Genomic DNA, 24247 nt, shown 5'->3' with positions numbered 1-24247 from the left:
CCAGGGATGTGTCCACAACCAATGTACATGCCCTTGACTGGAATCAAACCTGGACCCTTCAGTCTGCAGACCGATGCTCTATCCACTGAGCCAAACCGGTTTCGGCAGAAATTTTCTTTTTAAATTGTTCAAAAGGAATTACACTTTTTGAACAATAAAGACTTCTTATTAGAGGTGTTTCTACATTGTACAGATTAAATTTCATCATAAATTTCAAGAGGCTCTTGGAGAGTGGGGGCAGCTGGGGAGAGGTCAGTAGGGAGGAAAAGACCTATTTAATACTTTAAACAATAAAGAATAAAAAAAAAAAGACGTTTTAAAAATATATATTTCATTGATTTTTTACAAAGAGGAAGGGAGAGGGATAGAGAGTTAGAAACATCCATCAGTTGCCTCCTGCACACTCACTGCTGGGGATGTGCCTGCAACCAATGTACATGCCCTTGACCAGAATTGAACCGAAGATCCTTGAGTCTACAGACTGATGCTCTATCCACTTAGCCAAACCTGCCAGTGCGTGCGAGAGAGAGACTCTTAAACTTCAGACAGTCCTGGATCTTGACAACTTTTATATATGAGCTCTAGCCAGTGATCTCAGTGGTTAGAGCGTTGGCCTATGCACTGAGGGGTTGTGGGTTTGACTCCTGGTCACAAGGGCACATACCCTGGTTGCAGGTTTGATACCCAGCCCTGGTCAGGGTGCATGCAGGAGGTAACAAATCGATTTGCCTCTTTCATATTGATGTTTTCTCTCTCTTTCTCCTTCCTTCCTTTCCACTCTCTCTCTAAAAACAGAAAAATAATGGAAAAAATCATCCTCTGGTGAGGTTTAAAAAAAATTATACATGAGTATTATTCAATCTATTCACTGTAGGTGAGTTGTCTAAAGATATAAATTGGGAACCAGGAAGTACTGATATTAAGATAGTTCAGTACTTCTTGATACTGGATTTTTAAGTAATGACTTAAGAGTCAGTGTCTGCTTCCCTCTGTTAGAACATCTCAACATCCGTATGTCTTCAGAACTATAGAGAGTTATATTTTACTGAGTGCCCTACACTAAAGGCTAAGACCATAAAGTTGTTAAGCATTGCAATTTTATGGGCCATCATTCCAAGGTTTTTTGGAATATTGGAATTTGTTGAAATAGTATTTGATCCATATTCAACATGTATGTCCCGAATTAATAGAATGTACACATCCTATCAAACACTTAATTCTTTCTTGAAAAAAATGCGACTAATGTGATTTTTTTTCTAGAAGCAGTGTACATTTTCACAGTAGCAAATTATATTTGAATCCATAAATTAAACCTTGGATGAAACCTTGGATGAAAACAAAACCTAACTATAAAACATAGACTGAACATGAAATGATGGTGACAGAATTCAGATACTTTTATTCTGGTGAAGCAGAACGAAGAGCTAATGTATTTCTGAGTCATGAAGAATTGAAATTTACAAAGAATATTTTGCTAACCACTATGCTATATGCCTGAAACTAATACAAAATAATATTGAATGTAAACTAATTGAAAAATAAAAATTTGAAAATAGTTTCTTGGGAATAAACAATATCTGACATTAGTTGAGAAGTGAGGAATTTTCTTTCCTTGGATATCTTGAAAATTGGGGAAATTTTAAGAATGTATATTGTATCCTGACTCAAGAGTTTCCTGGTGATATGCTTTGTTCTCAGGGTAGAAAAATAGTGCAAATTGTACGATAACTATCAGTAATTTAAAGTTCAGATGATCATTTTGCACTCCATTTTTAGTTGATCTGAATACAAACTAATCTAGATTTTATTCTGTCTGATTTACAGTAGCTTAAAATGATGAAAATTGGTAGGAAGTATTAGCTTTTGAGTTCTTTCACACACAAAGGGCAGCAGTATTCTTCAAAAAGGTACATTGCAAGAGTAGAGCTATTCTTTATGAAACATATTCATGAAAGAATGTGTTTCATCTTCTAAGATCTTCTTTTAAGAATTCTATCCCCTGTAGTTATCAACTGCATGTTCCTGGCCTTTAGAAATTAATATGTTAAACTGAACCAGCTTATAGGAGTAACTATCCATAGAGCTTATTTACTAAAGAAAAGTATTGCTTAGAGTAGCAAAAGTATAAGCCTGTCTTGACATGTTGTAAAGCTGTTCAAAAGTAATTCAGCTCAAGTTTTTTTTAATGGAAATGTAATACTCAAGTCACAATCTACTTTAAAAAGAAAAAGAAGAATATGTTTTTTTATAACCACTTAAGTCAGTATACTTTTCACTAGTTTTGATTTCCAGCTTAGCTTTATTTCTTTTTCCGAGTTCTAAAATACTGCTTCCTTTGTCCAAGTTCTCTCCACATCTTTAGCGATATGGTAGTGTTACATTGTTGAGTTTTCTTTCAGTTGTTTAAATCTTTGCTGGTTAAAATATAGAGTAGGTTTGATGATGCCATGAGTTGTGGTGATACTTTGCAAATTTAAGATGATTACTTTCTACATTTTATTTCATCTCAGTAAAAATCTAAATAGAATCTGGCCTATGTGGCTCATTGTTTGAGTGTTGCCCCATGCACCAAGAGGTTTCTGGTTCGATTCCCAGTTAGGGCATATGCCTGGGTTACAGCTTCTTGATTCCGGTGGGAACATGCAGGAAGCACCTGATTGATGTTTCCCTCTCATCAATGTTTCTATTCCTCTCTCTCTCCCTTTCACTTTCTATAAAAATCAATATAAAAATCTTTAAAAAAAACAAAAGAAACCCAAAACCTAAGAATCTTGGGAAGGATATTAAAGGAAGAGTTTGTTAAAGGACCTACAAGTAATATTCCAAAATTTTATTTTATATATATATATATATATATATATATATATATACACACACACACACATACACACACACACACACACACACCACACACACACATATATATACATATACATATATATATATATATATATATATATATATATATATATATATATATGTTGATTTATTACAGAGAGGAAGAGAGAGTGATAGAGAGTTAGAAACATCGATGAGAGAGAAACATCGATCAGCTGCCTCCTGCACCCCCCTCCACTGGGGATGTGCCTGCAACCAAGGTACATGCCCTTGACCGGAATCTTACCTGGGACCTTTCAGTCCGCAGGCCCACGCTCTTATCCACTGAGCCAAACCAGTTTTGGCATCTTTTTTTTTTTATTTTTTTTTTTATAATACATTTTTGTTGATTTTTAGAGAGAGCAAAACATTTGTTGGTTGCCTCCTGTATTCACCACAACCTGGGCATGTGTCCTAAACAGGAATTGAACCAGTGACCTTTTTTAAAAAAATTACTTTTTTAAAATATATTTTTATTGATTTCAGAGAGAAAGGGAGAGGGAGAAAGAGATAGAAACATCAATGATGAGAGAGAATCATTGATCAGCTACCTTCTACATGTCCCCTACTGGGGATTGAGCCCACAACCCAGGCATGTGCCCTTGACTGAAACCAAACCTGGGATCCTTCAATCTACAGGCTGACTCTATCCACTAAGCCAAACCAACTAGGGCCCAGCGACCTTTTAGTTGCACAGGAAGACACTCAACCAACTGATCCACCCCAGCCACGGATATTATTTCTTTAATATATTATAAACTTCTTTTTGCAAAACCAAGTCTTTTTAACTTAAACTCCTTTTTCTGACTTTGTATTATAGATTTTTTCTTTTAAAAGTAAAATCTTTGTAATCTTTTAATAGTCAGACATTATAATCTTTGATAGTTTTATTTGCATATCCTGGAAGTAATTGTGATCTTTTCTTCTCTTCTTTATTGTTTAGTCCAAAAGAAACTCTGCCTTCAAAACACATAAAGAAAGAGAAGGATCAAAGGCCACGTCACTTACTCACGGACCTCCCTCTCCCTCCAGAGCTCCCTGGTGGGGATCCATCCCCACCAGACTCTCCAGAACCAAAGGCAATCACACCACCTCAGCAACCATATAAAAAGAGACCAAAGTGAGTTTTTGTAGGGACATATATTTAAGTACAGCTTTTATTACAGTGAAGAACTTTGGAGCTTAAATCTCACACTTTCTTTTACAACCTACATCAGTAGGATCATACGTGTTTCCCTGAAAATAAGACATCCTCCGAAAATAAGACCTAGCACATGGAAAAAAAAGACATCCCCTGGAAATAAGATCTAGTGCATCTTTGGGAACAAAATTAATATAAGACACTGTCTTATTTTCGGGGAAACAGGGTAGAAGATTGAGACTAATGTATATCTACTAGAGGCCCAATGCACAAAGATTCGTGCGAGAATGGGCCTTCCTTCCCCTGGCTGCCAGCACTGCCTTCGCTCTGGAGCCGCCTTTCTGCCTTCCCAGGCTGCCCAGAGGCCTGGAGCGGGTGGGTGGTGTGGAATGCCTGTGTCATTGAATGGTGATGACGCAAGTATCCCTTCCTCCCCAGCTGCTGGGATTCTGCATGTGCAAATTATCCCACTATCTTTGTTGGGTTAATTTACATACTCCTATTGGCTGGTGGGCATTGTGAAGGTACGATCAATTAACATGTTACTCTATTAAATAGATTATTTTATTTTAATGGATAAAAACTTACTACTTAGGAGACCCATTCATCTACATTCACAGTTATGTAGCTTTTAATTATTTTTTAAGAAAAGCAATAATTTCCCCAATCCAAATATACCACAAACATTGATCCCATTGTTATCTTTTGAGTTCATAATATTTAAAGTATTGAAGGAAAAATAAAAAAGTCTTTATACTCAGGGTGTGTAAGCCATGTACACATTAATGAAATTAATAGATGTGGGATTTTTTTTATAATCAGAAATTGCCACACTATAAATTTAGTAGTATCTGGGTTTGATCTTCTGATTGTTAGCATTCCTTTCTTTTTTTTTCTTTTTTTTAAAATATATTTTATTGATTTTTCACAGAGAGGAAGAGAGAGGGATAGAGAGTTAGAAACATTGATGAGAGAGAATCATCTATCAGCTGCCTCTTGCACACCCCCTACTGGGGATATGCCCGCAACCAAGGTACATGCCCTTGACCAGAATCGAACCCGAGACCTTTCGGTTCCCAAGCCGACGCTCTATCCATTGAGCCAAACCGGTCTTGGCGACTAATTCCTACCTTTTTAATAAAGAGATTCATAGACTCAGGAGTTAGAGAAATCATGAAAGAAAGAAAAAAAATTAGTAGACTTAATTTTAAAAAACAACTGTTTTTGTTTTTGTTTTGTCGTTTTTAGAATTTGTTGTCCTCGTTATGGAGAAAGAAGACAAACAGAAAGCGATTGGGGAAAACGCTGTGTGGACAAGTTTGACATTATTGGAATTATTGGAGAGGGAACCTATGGCCAAGTATATAAAGCCAAGGACAAAGACACAGGTAAATATTGCCACGAAATTTAGATGGCAGGTTAAAGTTAGTAATACTGATGTCTTAAATAGATTTATCAAAAGTAAAGTTTGAGTTCTAATTTGGTCTCTGAAATTTACTAAATAGACTAAAATTTCCCAAAAGAATAGTATAATTATTACAGTTTAAAAACCCTCCTCTTTTTTGTTGTCTTTTGTAAATGTTTTATAATAAGCTTGCTTAGAATTTAAGAGAGGGTAAAAATAAATTAAAATGTGCAAATTGCTTTTTGTTTGATAAGGGGTTTAGTCCTTGAAGATAAAATAATGTAGTTGAATTGGCATATTTTAATAACCAAAATGTTTAAACCTTATTATGGGATTTATAAAAATTCAAGTCTAAAAGAAATCAATGATAAGAAAGGAAACTTAGGGATTTGTTTTTTAAGATAAAAATGCATTAACATAGGCATTAAGTCAGTCTTTCAGAGCAAGGACATATATTGACTAGATAGTAGCCAAAAAAATGCTAGTTGATACTATAATAATTTGAATTTATTGTGACAGGAGAGCTAGTGGCCCTGAAGAAGGTGAGACTAGACAATGAGAAAGAAGGTTTCCCAATCACAGCCATTCGTGAGATCAAAATCCTTCGGCAGCTAATTCACCGAAGTGTCGTTAACATGAAGGAAATTGTCACAGATAAACAAGATGCACTGGATTTCAAGAAGGACAAAGGTACAAGCAAAGAGCTGTGTACAGGGTAGACTAGTACATCTTATTTTTATTTCTTAACATGTTTGCCTGTTAGCATTGTTTATAGTTTTTACTAAACGCCAACTTTTTTCTTGAACCTATTGCAGAATTAAGATGTCAGTTAGCATATTGTTTTTGTGTTGAATAATGCTTATTTTATAAAATGTCCGTTTTTCAGCGTACTCGTGTATTTTTAGAAATTATTGTTAATTATTAAAATTAGAGTTTGCTGTACCACCTAAAGTCTTTTTTTTTTTTTTTTTTACAAATATAACAATTATGGAAATTAAAACCCAGATTTATCAGTTACTTTCATTTCTTAAATTATAGTTTACAAACAATATTATATTGCTTTCAGATGTACAGCATAGTGATTAGACATTCATATCCCTAATGAAGTGATCACAAGTTTAGTAACTGTCACCATGCATAGTTATTACAATTATTATTGGCTATATCCTCTATGCTGTACATTATATCCCTGTGACTAATTTTATAATTGGCAATTTGTACTTAATTCCTTTCACCTTTTTTGCTTCTATCCTCATGCCTCACCTGTCTGGGAGCCATCAGTTTGTCCATCATATCTATCAGTTTGTTTCTTACTCTTATTTTTACATCATCCCTTCTGTTTATTGTTTATATGCATCCATATTTTTACATAGTTTTGCACTGATACAGTTTAGAATTGAATACAGGTATTTCTAAATCTTCAGGTTTGTTTTCCTTGATTTGTAACTTTTGTCTATTTTGGTGATAAAATTGTTCTTTTGTTTTCATACTTATGTTTGAAGTAGTCTGTATAGGACATCTAATATACTTTTATTGAAATAAGTCTGAAGATTTAGAGATGGGCAGCTATAAAGAATGGAATATGTGAAGATAATATGAATTGTTATGAGAGAATATGATTGGGAGGAAAACAGGATTAAGAATATATAAACTTTGCCTTAGCTGGTTTGGCTCGGTGGATAGAGTGTTGGCCTGTGGACCAAAGGGTCCCAGGCTCAATTCTGGTCAAGGGCAGGTACTTTGGTTGCAGGCTTCTCCCTGGACCAGGCCCTGATGAGGGCTCGTGCATGAGGCAACCAATCTATGTGTTTCTCTCAATTCAATGTTTCTCTCTGTCTTTCTCTCTCTCTATTCTACTCTCCCTAAAAATCAATGGAAAAATATCTCCAAAAAATATCCCTGGTTGAGGATTAACCAAAAATAATATACAAGGTTACAGTTGTAAAATAAGTCAGGGGGCCCTGCTAGTATTGCTCAGTGGTTGAGCATTGACCTATGAAACAGGAGCTCATGGTTCAATTGTGGGTCAGGACACATGCCAGGGTTGTGGGATCGAACCCCAGTAGGGGGGTGTGCAGGAGGCAGCCGATTGATTATTCTCTCTCATTATTATTATTATTATTTTTTAAATATATTTTATTGATTTTGTACAGAGAGGAAGGGAGAGAAATAAAGAGCTAGAAACATCAATGAGAGAGAGTCATCAATCAGCTGCCTCTTGCACACCCCCTACCGGGGATATGCCCGCAACCAAGGTACATGCCCTTGATGGGAATCGAACCCGGGACCTTTCAGTCCCCAAGCCGATGCTCTATCCATTGAGCCAAACCGGTTTTGGCAATTCTCTCTCATTATTGATGTTTCTATCTCTCTCCCTTTCTCCCTGAAATCAATAAAAATATATTTTAAAAAAGTCAGGGAAATGTATAGCATAGGGAATATAATTAATGATATTGCATTAATTATGTGTACTGACCAGTGATTACTAGACATACTGTGGTGATCACTTCATAAAGTATATAACAATTGAATCTCACTATGTTATATACCTGAAGGTAATATAATATTATATGTCAACTATAATCAAAAATAAATTTTACAAAAGTAATTGAAGTACATAAATTTAGAATGTAATGGATTAAGCTGGACTTATTTATATAGTCTTAAAGATATTAGCATTAGGGAAGTAGCACCTCTTTAGTTTGGTAGAAGTACTTTTAAAGTAATAAAAAGGGAATTCTGCTTATGTAATAGTGTTTAGATAAATTTATGAAAGTTAAATCTGATACTGGGTTTATTTTTGGGAATAATCTAAATATTCCATGTTAGAGAGAGAGGAAGGGAGAGGAATATATAGAGAGAAACATCAATAAGAGAGTAACATCATTGATCTGCTTCCCCCTGCATGCTCCCTATTGAGCCCGAAACTTGGGCATGTGCCTTGACCAGGAATTGAACTGGCATGGATAGATGCTCAACCACCAAACCACACAGGCTGGGCTAAATTAGTTACTTTTTTAAATAATAAAATAATGGATGGGTGTGAAGCATGCCCATTGTGGAAAAATTAAAAATATCTATCTATCTATAAAAGGCTAATATGCAAAGTGTCCCTCTACTCATCTTACCGGTCGCTATGATGCACACTGACCACCAGGGGGCAGATGCTCAATGCTTTGGCTGCCTAGTTGCAGTGACTTAGCAGCAGCGGTTCTCAGGTGACACACCCTGAAATCAAGGAGGGAGTGTGATTCCACCTTCCACCATACGTTTGTTACTGGGGCACTGTCGGCCCCAAATCTGGTTTACTGCATTTACACTTGCATTTGCGTTCCACACCTTGTAATGACAGTAACTTTGCAGAGTGTCCTCTTGCACTCCAGGACCCCTTGGGAGATGTTGGAGAGTCGGTTTCAACCTAATTCCTGCAGGCCAGGCCAAGGAACTCGACCAGCTGGAGGGACTCTGCTCACTCTGCAGATGCCCTTCAAGCCACCCCAGGTGTGGCCAGCTGGGGAGGGACCACGGAAGGTTGACTGCAGGGTGTGTCTAGCCCATCTCGCCCAGTCCCACCCTGCTGGCCATTTTCTAATTAATTCCCTTCCAATGTGCACAAATTTGTGCACTGGTGCACTAGTAGAAGAATAAGAAAAAGAAAATGGCAATCACTCATCTCTACTCCAACCCAGTATACCATTTTTAGAACTACTATAGTATTAGCATTTTGGCCTATTTCTTTCTAGTACTTTATATTATATATTTATCTTTTTAAAAAATATATTTTATTGATTTTTTTTTATAGAAAGGAAGGGAGAAGGAGAGAGAGAGTTAGAAATATTGACGAGAGAGAAACATCAATCAGCTGCCTCCTGCACACTCCCTACTGGGGATGTGACCGCAACCAAGGTACATGTCCCTGACCGGAATCAAACCTGGGATCCTTGAGTCCGCAGGCTGACGCTCTATCCACTGAGCCAAAACAATTAGGGCTATATATATTTATCTTAACATTACTGGGATCAAAGTATAGTTAGTGTTTTATAGCTCTCATAAGCAGTTTCTCATATCATTGACATGTTTTAATGACTGTGCATAAAGATAGATGAATCCAAATTTACTTCATCAGTCATTGTTGAGCCATTAATTGCCAGTTTAAAAATATATAACTGCATTGAACATCTTTGTACATAAATCTTTATATTTAGATTTATTTCTTAATATCGTTTCTGAAATGTAGAATTATTTGGCCAAAGGGATTTTCATATTTATTGTTAGATTGCTTTTAAGAAAGAGAGTAATAATTTATGTCCCATTAGTGAGTATCTTTTCCATTTTATTTTCCCTAACATTAAGTACATATTTTTAAAAAAATGGTTATCTTGATAGGTGAAGTATATTATTTTGAATTGCATTTCTTGTATTTCGTCTGAGTTTCCCCCCCATGTTTATTAGTTTTACTTATTTTCTCTTTTTTTGAGTTGTCCTTTGTCTACATATCTTTTGCAGTTTTGTGCTTTTCTTATTAATTTGTATGAGGTGGGAGCTAAATCTCTCTAAGATATTCCTTTAATACAGTGGTTCTTAACTTTTTGGGGTCATGACCTCTTTAAACATGGATCAATTTTTCAAAAAAATACCTTTACTATGTTGCATACATATATCTTTAAAATGTTGCATACTGTTTCAGAGAGTTTGAAGGGTCCTTCAAGCCTACCCCTAGATTCAGAATCCTTGCCTTTTATGTTACCAGGAGACAGACTTTTAGACTGGATAATTCATTGTCTAACTAGGTCTAGTATTATGTTTTGATATTTGTCTCTATTATGAACCCTATTGAAAGTGGCATTATGGTATGGATTTCAAATCTTTTATAGTTCTCTAGAAGTACTTTTTTTAATCTACTTCTAAATTTAGGGAGTTTAATTAGATGATTCACCTTTCATTATTAAATACTATAAAATTTACTAACAAATTATACAAATAAACTGCTTCCCCCCCTCCCCTCTAGCATATTATGTGAGTCCTATTAATGAAGGTAAAGATTTCTACAAAAGTAGTCATCACACAGTATGTAACAAAATGGGCATGATTGTGTGTTATAAATAAAACTGTATTTACAACAGATTTGGCTCAAGGTCTGTCATTAACCAATTGACTTAGATAAGTGGTCGATAAACTTATTAGTCAACAGAGCCAAATATCAACAGTACAATGATTGAAATTTCTTTTGAGTGACAATTTTTTTTTAAACTTAAACTATATAGGTAGGCACATTGTTATTAACTTAATTAGGGTACTCATAAGCTGGCCTTTGCTAAAAACTCAAGGGGCCAAAGAGCCGCATGTGGCTCTCAAGCCACAGTTTGCTGACCACTGACATAGATCATACAATACTACTAATAATACATGATTGGGGCAGTTGTCCTCAAGACATAGTACTAGTCTAAAGAGTTCTGGACTAGGAGTCAGACGATTAATTCAAATAGTTCTGTAACTTGTTATTAGAAAGAGCAAGTTATTTACTCTGAATTTAGTGTGTGTTTTTTTAAATTTAGTTTCTTCTATAAAATTAAGCAGTTGTTTCAGAGGGCTTTATGGTCAACTCCAAAATTATGTTAAAATTTGAAGCATTGTAATTTAATAATCCTTTTTCTATTGTTTAATTTGTTCTTTTATCCTATGTAGGTGCCTTTTACCTTGTATTTGAGTATATGGACCATGACTTAATGGGACTGCTAGAATCTGGTTTGGTGCACTTTTCTGAAGATCATATCAAGTCCTTCATGAAACAACTAATGGAAGGATTGGATTACTGTCACAAAAAGAATTTCCTACATCGGGATATTAAATGTTCTAACATTTTGCTGAACAACAGGTAATATGGTAAAACTAACATGTGACCTGACTGGGAATTGAACCCGTGACCTTCAGATTCATAGATCTGTACTCAACCCCTGAGCCACACTGGTCAGGCAGATTCACTTATTGTTTTCAACATTTCTGTTTAAAATATTTGACAAACATAGATAGCAATATGAAATTATTACGACATATTTTTTGGTCTTTGTGGAGTGGAATGACCAACCATACAGGGTTACCCAGGACTGTCCTGGTTTCAGTACTGAAAGTCCTACATGGATGGGGTGGTTGGTTGGCCACTGGAGAGCTCTGAGTTTAGTAGGGGAGCTAAACAATTGCTCAATTCAGTAAGCATTTTATTAAGCCCATTTTTTCCCTTGAATTTGGGAGCACCTGGGGAGATGCATTCTAGAGGAATAAATAGGAATTTATCAGAAAGACTGACAACAGAGGGCCGAGTTTCTAGGCAAAATAAATTGCATTGACAAAAGCACATAAATGTGAAAATAACATAGCATGTCTGGAAAATGAAAAAAATCAGTATTGCTAGGGTAAAGCTGAACAGTTGCAAGAACCAATTTAAGGATCTAGTATAAAGTCGCTAGGGAGGTTAAACTTCATAGGTGACAATCACTGAAGGATGTTGGTTCAGTTAATTCTTTGTTTTTAAATTATAAAAATGCATTATTTTAAACTAAAAAATATATAAACTGCATATATTTGTACTTTAGTATCTTTTTGAGACAAAACATGTTAAGAGATTATTTCTTTCTCTTGCTATCTCTATGACCCACAATTCTCATTAAAACTGGGCGTAGTTAATTTACATCTATAGTCGTAATGCTTTAAGAACTTGATGATGGTATCAGCTTGCAGCTTTCTGGACTATAGTATAATTATACTTTCTTCTATTCCTTTTGCTCCTCCATGGGGGATATTCCTGGCCATGGAATAACTGCGATCCTGCTCTGTGTCTTTTCTGGTTGGTGGGTCAGGCCCCTCCCTGTTTCTGATTTCCCACAATCAGAAAATTCAGGAAACTAAGCCGGATGTAGGAGTCTCAAAGTCTAGTTATATGTAGCTTTTGCCCTTCCCATTTAATTCTGTCTACACGGAGACTTCTGGGTAATATTACCTGGAGGGAATGGTAAGGAGTCCTGAGCTGGACAAGAAAGAGAAGTTGATAAGAGAGGGAGGAGAGCAGGGCTAGTAAGTCATGTGGGAGTTCCAAACTAGCAGTATACGTATATTCAGGAGTTACCAAGCATAGAACCCAAGGGAATGGTCAGAGAGGAAGAAAATTAAGTATATCATGAACTTATTAGTCAACAGAGCAAAATAAGCAAGTTTAAGAAGTGAATGGCCATAGATGTCCGATGATTATAAGACATTATAAGACTTATAAGAATATGAAAATTAAAAGGTCAGTGGAAACTGGGGTAAGACAAAAGGAAGGTGATGGTAGATATGTCTTTAACTTTTAATTTAAGGATGCAGAGGTTTGAGAATATTTAAATGGTAATGAATAGAAAATCAATAAAAGTTGAAGACTCAGGAATTTAAAGTTGGGAGGGTCTAGAGGAGTTGGAATCAAAGCCACAGGTGGTTGTAGCCACAAATGTAGGTGTTGATTAGCCTTGAACAAGAAAAGAGATTAACAAACTTGTCTGTAGTTGAAGGAAGGGAAGGAAGGTTATAGGTGCAAAAAGTTTATAGGTAATATGATGGCCTCTATTTTCAATGAAGGTCATTTACTGAGAGTGAGTGGGAAGGGTGGATTGGGTGCTGGTTATATTTAGGTCTGACCTATTTTTCCATAACTTTGTCTATTGCCATTTTAACTTTTAGTCTACTGTGTGCCTTGAGTCGTGGACCATCTCAGGCTCTCAGAGTAAGATGCCAAGAAATTTGAGGAGCCCCTTTTTGTCTCAATATAAAACTCAAGTCAGCTATTCCTTTCCATTTTGCTTTTCTCAGAACTTGCTTATAAATTGAACTTTAAAATGTAATGATGTTTGGAACAAATAGGTAAGATCCCATAATCTTTACTAGGAATGATTAGAGTTGGTTTAATGTAAAATTTTGTTGTTACAGGCACACTTTGGAGATATTGCTAGGTTGGTACCAGACCACCACAATAAAGCAAATATCACAGTAAAGTGAATCATACAAATTTTTTTGTTTCCCAGTGCATATAAAAGTTATGTTTACACTGTAGTCTATTGAGAGTACAATAGCATTATGTCAAAAAATGTACATAACTGAGTTTTAAAAAGTCTTTGTTGCTAAAAAAAAAAAAATTCTAACCATCATCTGAGCCTTTAGTGAATCTAATTTTTTTGCTGATGGAAAGTCTTGCCTTTCTGTTGATGAAATCACAAAGCAAAGAGCAATAAAATATGATATGCATGTAGTAACTTTGTCTTACTATTCTGTCCCATTGCTGATCCTTTTTTTTTTATTATTGTTTTTTTTTTTTACAGAGAGGAAGGGAGAGGGATAGAGAGCTAGAAACGTCGATGAGAGAGAAACATCGACCAGCTGCCTCCTGCACACCCCCTACTGGGGATGTGCCCGCAACCAAGGTACATGCCCTTGACCGGAATCGAACCCGGGACCTTTCAGTCCGCAGACAGACGCTCTATCCACTGAGCCAATCCAGTTTGGGCCCATTGCTGATACTTTGAGACCACCTCATAGCATAGCCTTCTTTCCCCTTGAGGAGCTCTCAGATCATAGCCGCCTCTTTTTTTCTCTCTCTAATCTTTGCCTGATCTGGGCCATTATGCATCTGAGATATCCCCAGTACCTAAAAAAGAGTGAGCTGCCTTTTCATTCCCCAAGAAGTAACACAAGCTGTACATGTAAATAAATAGGCTACATAAGAGTTTAAATATGATTAATCTGAAATAATTAATAAATGGTTTTTTAATAGTTTGCCAACATTTTGTGTTTATGTTTATTAAAATATTATTTGCCATCACTGTCAAAGTCAGCATACTTAGCAGAGTGAAGTGTGGGTGTGGTCCTTTTAAGGGAGTGGTTCTTAAAGTGTGTTTCTCAGAATGGCAGTACTTGCATCTAACTGTGGGCTTGTTAGAAATTCAAATTTTGGGGCTATGACCTCTACTGAATGAGCATCTCTGGCACTAGGGCGCAGGATACTTTTAATAAGCTTTCCAAGTGATTTTTATTTCATATTAAAGTTTGAAAACCCCTCTAAGATCATAGTTGTATATCATTACGAGAGGCCTGGTGCACAAAATTTGTGCACAAATAGGGTCCCTAGTCCTGGCTAGTGAACAGAGCTGATTGGGGCCTTCTGGCTGCTGGCCTAGGCCTTTCCTCCCCCACTGCCGGCTGCCCTGCTGCCCCCTGGTGGTCAGTGCACGACATAACGAGCAATTGAACTCGCAGTCTCAGTCAAACTCCTGAGGGGACACTTTGCTATATTATTAGCCTTTTTATATATAGATGGTATAGGAATTGATGGTAATATGTTGATAGAAGGCCTCATTCACCATAAAAATTGTTTGCTCAGATCAGAGCTATCATCCCTATTTGAAAAGCATCTGTGATAGCCACAGTGTTACTTTTTTTTTAAAAAATATATTTTATTGATTTTTTTACAGAGAGGAAGGGAGAGAGATAGAGAGCTAGAAACGTCGATGAGAGAGAAACATCGACCAGCTGCCTCTTGCACACCCCCTACCAGAGATGTGCCTGCAACCAATGTACATGCCCCTGTCCGGAATCGAACCTGGGACCTTTCAGTCCGCAGACCGACGCTCTACCACTGAGCCAAACCGGTTTCAGCAACACAGTGTTACTTTTTATCGATATTATAAAAATGTCAAATTATAAGGAAAAGTTGAGATCATATAATTAATTACATATACAATTAATATTTTATTATCATTGCTCTTATTTTTCTGTTTGAGTTATTTTATTTTTAAATATATTATTGATTTCAGAGAAGAAGGGAGAGGGAAAGAGAGAGAGAAACATTAATGATGAGAGAGAATCATTGGTTGGCTGCCTTCTTCATATGGTCCCACCCTGGGGGTTGAGCCCCACAACCCAGGCATGCACCCTGACTGGGAATTGAACCCTGACCTCCTGGTTCATAGGTCAGTGCTCAACCACTGAGCCACACAAGCTGGGCTCTGCTTGAATTATTTTAAAGCAAATTATAGACATCATTACATTTGGCCCTAAATACAAAATTAATTATTACCTATTATCTTCTAACACTCAGCCCATATATTTTTTTCAGTTATGTCAAAAATATCTTTTGTTTGTATACTTAATTTGGATTATGAGTTGACTTTAATTGTTATGCCTCTTAAATCTCTCTTAAACTAGAACAGCCATTTCTCCCCCCAGTAATAAGTAATCATGCAGGGTCTAGCCACTGTTCGACAAGACATAAGGAAATATTTAGCTGATTCAAATCCAAAAATTAGTAACCCTAAGGCTTCGTAAACTGGAGTAATCAAAAGAGACTTAACCTGGGGAAAGTGACCATTAAGAGCAGAACTAAGAGCAGAGGTTAAAATCAATTTTTGTAAATCCTCTAACTTCTAAATTAACTGTTGACTTTTTAGGTATAATTTGTAGATTGCTGCTGTTAGTTATGAAAATAATTGATTTTGTTTTACAGTGGGCAAATCAAGCTAGCAGATTTTGGACTTGCTCGGCTCTATAACTCCGAAGAGAGGTGAGGCATTTATCAAAATTACATGTGGGAAATAATGCTTTTTATTATTGGATATTCTACTATCCTGCAAGTTGCAATAACTGTCAGAACTCCCTAATTTTCTAAATGTATTACTACCTACGTTATAGAAAGTAAATTCTGTCTTAAGTTCTTGGATCAGCTTTAAACTAAAATAAATCAACCCAAACTTCTACTTTTGAACTATTAGGTTGCTGTAGAGCTGTTTTGATAGTCCCAACTTCAGTTGGCAGCTATTTCTATTTGCATTTAATTGTTCAAATGTTTTATATCAGAAGCTATTGTAAATTTATGTCATGATTGTTTTTTATATTTCAGTCGCCCTTATACAAACAAAGTCATTACTCTGTGGTACCGACCTCCAGAACTTTTGCTGGGAGAGGAACGTTATACACCAGCCATAGATGTTTGGAGCTGTGGGTAAGGCTCCCTTTACTTTTTCTTTTCTTTGAAAGTCACGTATTGTTGAACTTATATCTTGTTCTCTCTCTACATTGATTTTTGTAGCTTTTTTTTTTTTTTTAGCCAAATTTCAGAGAAATCTATTGTTGAATATTTCTTAATATCATAGATACTTTATTTATTTTTATTTAATTTTTTTGTACTGCCCTCACTAGATGTTCACTGGACAGTAGTGCAATCCCAAGATACTTTTTAAACATTTCACCAATTATCTTTTTATTTCTTTTAACTTAGTCTGAATTGGGATACATATACAATCAAATTCATAGATTGCAATTGATTATCTCAAGTCTTTTCATTATAGATTCTTCTTCTATCTATCTTGAGTCCCCTTATCTCCTTTACAATTTTCTTAGAAGAATCTGGGTCATTTATTCTATACAATTTCCCACAGTCTGGATTTTACTGATTGCATTTTTTTTATATATATATAATTTATTGATTTTTTTTTACAGAGAGGAAGGGAGAAGGATAGAGAGAAACATTGATGAGAGAGAAACATCGATCAGCTGCCTCCTGCACACTCCTTACTGGGGATGCACCTGAAATCAAGGTACATGCCTTGACCGGAATTGAATTTGGGACTTTTCAGTCTGCAGGCCAACGCTCTATATCCATTGAGCCAAACTGGTTAGGACTGATTGCATTCTTGTGATGTTGTTGTTTTTTGACATGGTTCTCTATTCCTTTCATTTTCTGTATATTGTAGGTGATGTTAAGTTTGATTCCCAATTACCCACTGACTTTGAAACTATTTTACAGACAGTTTTGAGTATCTCTACAGATTATCAAAATGATACATCAGAGTTGCAGGGGGAGGAAGAACAGCCTTTGCCCAGAAAACAGGCAATAATTAGGTACATTATCTGTAAAAATTTGAAAACAAAATAATACATATTAATCTGCCCTATAAAATATAAATTTTATTGATTTCAGAAAGGAAGGGAGAGGGATAGAAACATCAATGATGAGAGAGAATCATTGATTGGCTGTCTCCTGCACGCCCCTTACTGGGAATTGATCCCGCAACCTGGGTATGTGCCCTTGGCTGGAATTGAACCTAGGACCCTTCAGTCTGTAGGCCTATGCTCTATCCAGTTAGCCAAACCAGCAAGGGTTGGTCTGCTTTTTATTATCACCTTATATGGGCAATTCTAGTAAAATATTTATTCCTACCGGTACTAGGGCAGATTTATACACTTATATATACCACTTTACATAACATATAATTGTCTCTTTTTGAAATGTTAGCTGTTAATGATCCACATCCATTAATTGTGATTGTTTTGTGATAGTGATATTCTAATTATATCATTCCTTCTGGAATAAAGATAATATATCTATTTGGCTAACCTTAGGTACAAATGATAGGAAAAAGGTAGGGATAAAGGTTTAATTCTTTTATTTACTATTTTCAAGATAAAAAGATGGTTTTCTAGCATTCTCTAAATATATTCGGGGCTTGTTTTTTAATTTCATTACAAACTTATGGAATGAAACATATTTGATATGTGTTAATCCATTATAGTTACCATTCTTATTCCTGTTCAAACTGTCCAGTTTTTAGGGAGTTTATTCAGGTTAATACTTGAGTCTTTTTGATACATTTATAGTCTTTGTTTTCAAAGACTTCCTTACTTTCTGGTCCCAGGCTCATCCTATTTGTTTCCTGCTTTATACCTTGTATCAGCCATTTCTCTAAGTACTCTTAGTTCCTTTTCATCGAAAATAATATTTACAATTTGATTGTGAGAGGAATACACATTTTACGTGGCCCATGTTCATTAATTGTTTCTTATGATGTATGACTTATACATACATACCACTGTCCTTCACCTGAATGCTTTAGGCTTCTGATATACATACTTGCACTGGACCATAACACTTTTCTCTATTTTTTCCTTCTATTTCGTTATTTAAAAGGAGCATTGCAAAGCTTTTATTTCAAAATTCATAACAGGGAGAAAGAGAATATAATTTCTGTGGTAGCTTACCCAGGTCAAATGAAGCTTTAGTTAAATATTACTGAATCAAGCTAGGTGTGTCTGTATTCTGGACTATTTGCTTTAATAGTATTAGCATTTAAATTGTCACAACTAGCCGAAACCAGTTGCGGACTGGAAGGTCCCAGGTTTGATTCCGGTCAAGGGCATGTACATTGATTGTGGGCACTTCCCCAGTAGGGGGCGCGCAGGAGGCAACTGGTCAATGTTTCTCTTTCATCGATGTTTCTAGCTCTCTATCCCTCTCCCTTCCTCTTTGTGAAAAATCAATAAAATATATATTTTTTAAAAATAAATAAGTAAATTGTCACAACTAGATTCTAAAGGTAATGCCCCATTAAGATGCAGGGTGGTAGAGGAGTTCATAGCTCTTTCGGTACTATTATTTCAGTCTCTGCAATCTGTCACCTTAGTGTAGTAGCAAAATGTTGAATAGATAGTGATGTTTTCCCCATCAAAGGACTGGAAACTGAAATTTAAAAAACCACAAAAACAAATTGTGAAATTAAAATTATAGAAAATTAGACTTTCTTTAAAGCCCAGTGACTCATTGAATTGAGATTTTATTTGACTTTTGATGTGAGCTTACTATTTTGGTGATCCATGGTAGTCTTCTCTGAAGATACATTTGTAGAATGTTCTTTACAGAGACTTGCTAGAGCAGTTCAATTCGAAATTCTGGGGAGAAATTAGAAAGATGAGTACAACAAATAATACCTAGATTCTGAAAACACAGCTGAGTTTGTTTTTTCTTTTAGCCCTTTATTTTATCAGTTGTGACAGCACTGTACTTGGAATTTGATTTGGCAACTAATGTTAGAAACAAATTTTACTTTTTTATCTTTTGATAAGGTTTGTTTGAGGTTAACAGATACCAATAGAAAGGTACTAATAACTTTAAGAGCTAGGTTTGTTTTTCTTTCTCAAATTTAATCAAACCAGATAATTTCAAAGTGAAACTACATAAATATTGGTTTTGGGAGTATCCTTTATAATAAAAGGCTAATATGCAAATCAACTGAACAGCAGAAAGACTGGTCGCTATAATGTGCACTGACCACCAAGGGGCAGACGCTCAATGCAGGAGCTGCCCCTAGGCTCACGATTGGTGAGTGCAGCGGCAGTGGCAGGAGCCTCTTCCGGCTATGCAGCAGCACTAAGGATATCCGACTGCCAGCTTAGGCCCGCCAAGCCATTAGTCGGATATCCCCCGAGGGCTCCCAGACTGCAAGAGGGTGCAGGCTGGGCTGAGGGACTTCGCCCCCAGTGCACGAATTTTGTGCACCAGGCCTCTAGTATATAATATATACATAGAATAAAATGTATTTATAAGTATACTGCATATTTTTTCCAGAACTACTTGAAAATAGTTGTATATATCATGCTCCTTTCCCTCTTAATATTTAATGTATATTTCTTAAGAAATAAGATATTCTCTTAATCACAGTACAATTATCAAATTCAGGGAATTTAATATTGTTAGTTACACTAAAATAGAGTATTTTAGCTTATATTTCATGTCCTTATTTTGTCAACAATGACCTGGAAACAATACCTTACCTGATAAGAGGATCCAATCCAGTATCATGAATTAAATTTAGTTGCCATTGTTTAATCTGGAACAGTTATTTAATATTTCTTTGTCTTTTGTGACATTTACATTTTTAAAAAATACAGACTAGTTACTCAATAGATTCTGGTTATGAATTTTTGGCTGGAATACTCCATAAGTGTTCTTTTCAAGTATCACATTTATTTGTTTCTTACTAGTGACTAGAGACCCAATGCATGAAATTCGTGCAAGAGTAGGCCTTCGCAGCCCCGGCTTTGTCTGGACTGTCATTCTGTTCAGCTGTTCTGTCGATTTGCATAGTATGTTTTTATTATTTTAGGTTATTATAATAGATGTTAATTTTAGTAATTTGGTTAAGGTGTTGTTTGTCTCATGCCACTAAATAGTTACTAGTTTTCCTGTTGTAATTAATAAATAATTTGTGGAGAGATATTTGGAGACTAAATATGTCAATATAGTTTTAAAACTTTTTTTCCCCTCCAAAATGATAAAGGTATTTAAGCACGTATTTAAGAGTCTTATTGAAACTGATCGTGGCTTATGACAATAACCTTTTTTTTTTTTTTAAATAGTGCTAAGAGGACTATAGTATAGGGCAGCAATTGCCAACCTTTTGGACCTCACAGACCACCAGCGGTCTATGGACCACCGGTTGGTGACCGCTGGTATAGGGCACATTCCAAAGAACAGATGAATGAACAACTAATACGTACTATTCTCTTTATAGGAACTGCTGGGCATCCTTGTAAAATTGAAGTGTGGGGTTTTCAGTCTTATTTTCTTAATTTACAATGGAAGTGTTAGAAAGGGACTTTTTGTTTTTTTTAAGAAAAGGACTCTTTAACTCCCTTTCTCTGCTTTATATATAGGTGGCAAGGGTTTTTCTTACCTGCTGATAAATTTAAGTCCTTTATATTGTCTAGTTTTAGTGCAAGAAATATTTCCTTTTATGCAACTCAGACACTGCAGTTTAGGGCTGATTTACAATGTGTTATATATACCATAAAAGTGTATTGAGACACACTATAAATAGCTTCCAGGGATTTCTCTTCTGACCTCTCAATTTTACTCTTTCTAGATGCATCCTTGGGGAACTGTTCACAAAGAAGCCTATTTTTCAAGCCAATCTGGAGCTGGCTCAGCTAGAACTGATCAGGTACAGCTGTGCATGTGCTCTTGAGTGCCCAGGTGTGATAGGTGATCACATACTCTAATTTGTAACTCTTTTCAGTTATTCTACTAAATGATTTTATGCTCCTTATGTCCCAGTAAGTTTTTCTTCACTCAATCAGATTTACCATATATTTTGTCATGTGCTATATATGTAAAGAAGTTGTATTCCACCTACTCTTTAGGTCTTACTTTGCATGTTTTTTATTCTTCATGTAAAAGCATGCCATTTTCAGGATAGTTATTCCATTCTTAGGTTAGATTAAGATCAGATTTATTCAGCACACATTTTATTGAACCTCTTTTGTAATAATTTTCTTTCTCTGTTGAACTTTAGGATTCAGAGATAAATAAGATAGGTCCCTACCTTCAAAAAGCTTAAAGTTTAATAAGTGATAAAAACATGTAAACAGATAATTATGAAATAGAACCTGTAATAGAGGGTTTCAAGAAGACCTGGAATTGGGATAAATTTTGGATTGTTTTATTCAATAAAATTAAAGGAAAGAATATAGCAGGCTAATGAAAACTTTTTTAAAAGGTGGTATATAACTTAATATTTGTTATGAAGTAAACTTAATTTTCCATCAAAATTTTAAGTCTTAGGGTCTCTTCTGTCAGTTTTTCATTTTAAGACCAGCCCAGCCCCTTGTAATTACCATAACTGAAGTGAACAAAATTGGTAATGAAAACCTCTGTAGAGGGTTAAAATCATGTTTACAAAACTAAATATGTTGTGGATTATTTTAGATAGTATTTTCATTATCTTGTAACCAATTATTTTTGTCCTATTCCTTTTGTCACTTAAAGCAGGCCAGGTTTTTCTTTCTGCATGCCCTCTAATTTAATAAGCTCTTGAGAGGTAATCGTTTTCGCTTCTAGAATCTCCAGAAATCATGATGCTGACGCACTTACTTCCTTGTTCTTGCTTTCTGCTTTGTTTTCAGTCGACTCTGTGGTAGCCCTTGTCCAGCTGTGTGGCCTGATGTTATCAAGCTGCCTTACTTCAATACTATGAAACCGAAGAAACAATATAGAAGGCGTCTACGAGAAGAATTCTCTTTGTGAGTTTGGCAAAAATGTGCATCTGTTTTCTATGTTTGATTGGTGTTTGGTTTGGTCTTGGCTTTTTCCTGGCTGAGGGATTTAGTGTTGTCCCAATTTATTATGGTAATACAACATAGGAAAGCATTTTATTTTTAACAAAGTTCTGTTACAGCCTTTTGGTAATTTTCTCTTTTGAAGGCGTTTAGATGATAGAAAACCATTTTATTTTGAACATTATATGTATTTTTTTCAGTCTTTTTGATTTTACCAAGTCAAAAAGAGAATGTAATTGCTGGCTTCATGTTTTCTACCTGTTATAGCACTTAATCCTGTGTGGAGCTTAGCTGGTTAGGCTCAGTGGTTAAAGCGCCAACCTGTGGACCGAATGGTCCCCGGTTTGATTCTGGTTAAGAGCACATGCATGGGTTGTGCCAGTGTAGGGAGTGCAGAAGGCAGTTGATAAATGATTCTCATCATTGATGTTTCTAGCTCTCTCTCCCTTTCCTTTCCTCTCTGAAATCAATAAAAATATGTTAAAAAAAAAAAAAATCTCTGTGGAAGAAAACCTGCTTGATTGTTTAGCCACCTTCCAACTCCCTTTCCAGTTTTATGTGGAATTGGAAATTCAGAGCCTTTGACACAAAGGTTACAGGTTTAAGAATTATATGGTTTTTGTAAACTTGTCCTTTCTCTCTTCCTTCCCACAGCATTCCTTCAGCAGCACTTGATTTACTGGACCACATGCTGACACTAGATCCTAACAAACGTTGCACAGCTGAGCAGACCCTACAGAGTGACTTCCTTAAAGATGTCGACCCCAGCAAAATGGATCCTCCAGAGTAAGTGCTGATGGCCATGCAGTGACCTTAAACCTCCTCCCCAAGCCTAGGAGATGAGAAACTCAAAATAATATATATTTAAGAGGAACTGCAAATGGCTATATGCCAAATGGAGAGGTATCCTCAAATGTGATGGATAAAAGGAAATTATGATTGATAAAAGGTTTTATTACTCTATGTTGTGTATTTTTTAAAACACAAGGAATAGTTTTAGATATATTTGTTCTAATTGGACTCAAGCTCTCTTCTTGTGTTCTTGGATCTATATTTTCATATAGAGCCTGTTTGAAGGTATTTCTTATAGTTTTTACTATTAACTATTCCATCTGTTTGAATCCCCTATGTCTTTGGTAACCATGTATATCCCACACTTATAAGACAGTGCTAATTTTAAATAGTTTGCATCACTGTTAGGTCATATGTCCTGAGGTTAGAAAATGCAGTCTTTGCCAAAACCGGTTTGGCTCAGTGGATAGAGCGTCCGTCTGTGGACTGAAGGGTCCCGGGTTCGATTCCGGTCGAGGGCATGTACCTTGGTTGCGGGCACATCCCTGATGGGGGTGTGCAGGAGGCAGCTGGTTGATGTTTCTAACTCTCTATCCCTCTCTCTTCCTCTCTGTAAAAAATCAATAAAATATATATATTTTTATAAAAAAAAGAAAAAAAATGCAGTCTTTGAAGATGTCTCTCTTTCATTAGACTTTTATGAATTTCCTTATTCTCTAAGATCCTCAGAGTTCTATAGTCACATCTCACATTCTGGCAAATAAGTCTCTTATCTTCAGATTTATCACAGCATTTTTGGAAATTTTTTTCTTACAGAAAGACTACCTTAAAGAATGAATGAGACGTTAGTATATAAGTAGGTAGTAACTACAAATCTGGTTGTTTCAAAGAAATTTATTGCATTAGAATTTTGAGGCATAAATATTTATTAAAATACATAAAGCATTTTACTGAAACCTGGGAACTCTTCTGATAGATTTTTGGTTATGGTAATCCTTATTATAGTAAGATTTGACCTCCTGGCTCTGAAAATATATTAAAATATTTTAATAAACCCTCCAAATGAAAATATCCAGTAATGGAAATTCAGTGGGCAGAAATAAGAATGACCAATTTTTTATTTTATT

The 24247-nt window shown here is 35.7% G+C and overlaps 1 protein-coding gene across 15 annotated transcripts in view; it reads left to right on the top strand.

Annotated features, from left to right (window-relative positions):
- Nucleotides 1-24247, top strand: part of CDK12 (cyclin dependent kinase 12) — a 79815-nt gene that overhangs the window by 12612 nt on the left and 42956 nt on the right. For all 15 annotated transcript variants that reach the window (XM_036407913.2, XM_036407926.2, XM_036407921.2 and 12 more), the window contains exons 3-11: nucleotides 3821-3997; nucleotides 5267-5406; nucleotides 5943-6113; nucleotides 11109-11298; nucleotides 15946-16002; nucleotides 16339-16440; nucleotides 21137-21214; nucleotides 22176-22292; nucleotides 22983-23114. In XM_036407913.2, the coding sequence (XP_036263806.1) occupies nucleotides 3821-3997; nucleotides 5267-5406; nucleotides 5943-6113; nucleotides 11109-11298; nucleotides 15946-16002; nucleotides 16339-16440; nucleotides 21137-21214; nucleotides 22176-22292; nucleotides 22983-23114 (1164 nt within the window). The remainder of the gene's footprint in view (nucleotides 1-3820; nucleotides 3998-5266; nucleotides 5407-5942; nucleotides 6114-11108; nucleotides 11299-15945; nucleotides 16003-16338; nucleotides 16441-21136; nucleotides 21215-22175; nucleotides 22293-22982; nucleotides 23115-24247) is intronic.

This window comes from Pipistrellus kuhlii, unplaced genomic scaffold (assembly GCF_014108245.1).
Source record: "Pipistrellus kuhlii isolate mPipKuh1 unplaced genomic scaffold, mPipKuh1.p scaffold_m20_p_37, whole genome shotgun sequence".
NCBI lineage: Eukaryota > Metazoa > Chordata > Mammalia > Chiroptera > Vespertilionidae > Pipistrellus > Pipistrellus kuhlii.
This window is presented reverse-complemented; position numbering and strand designations above follow the sequence as displayed.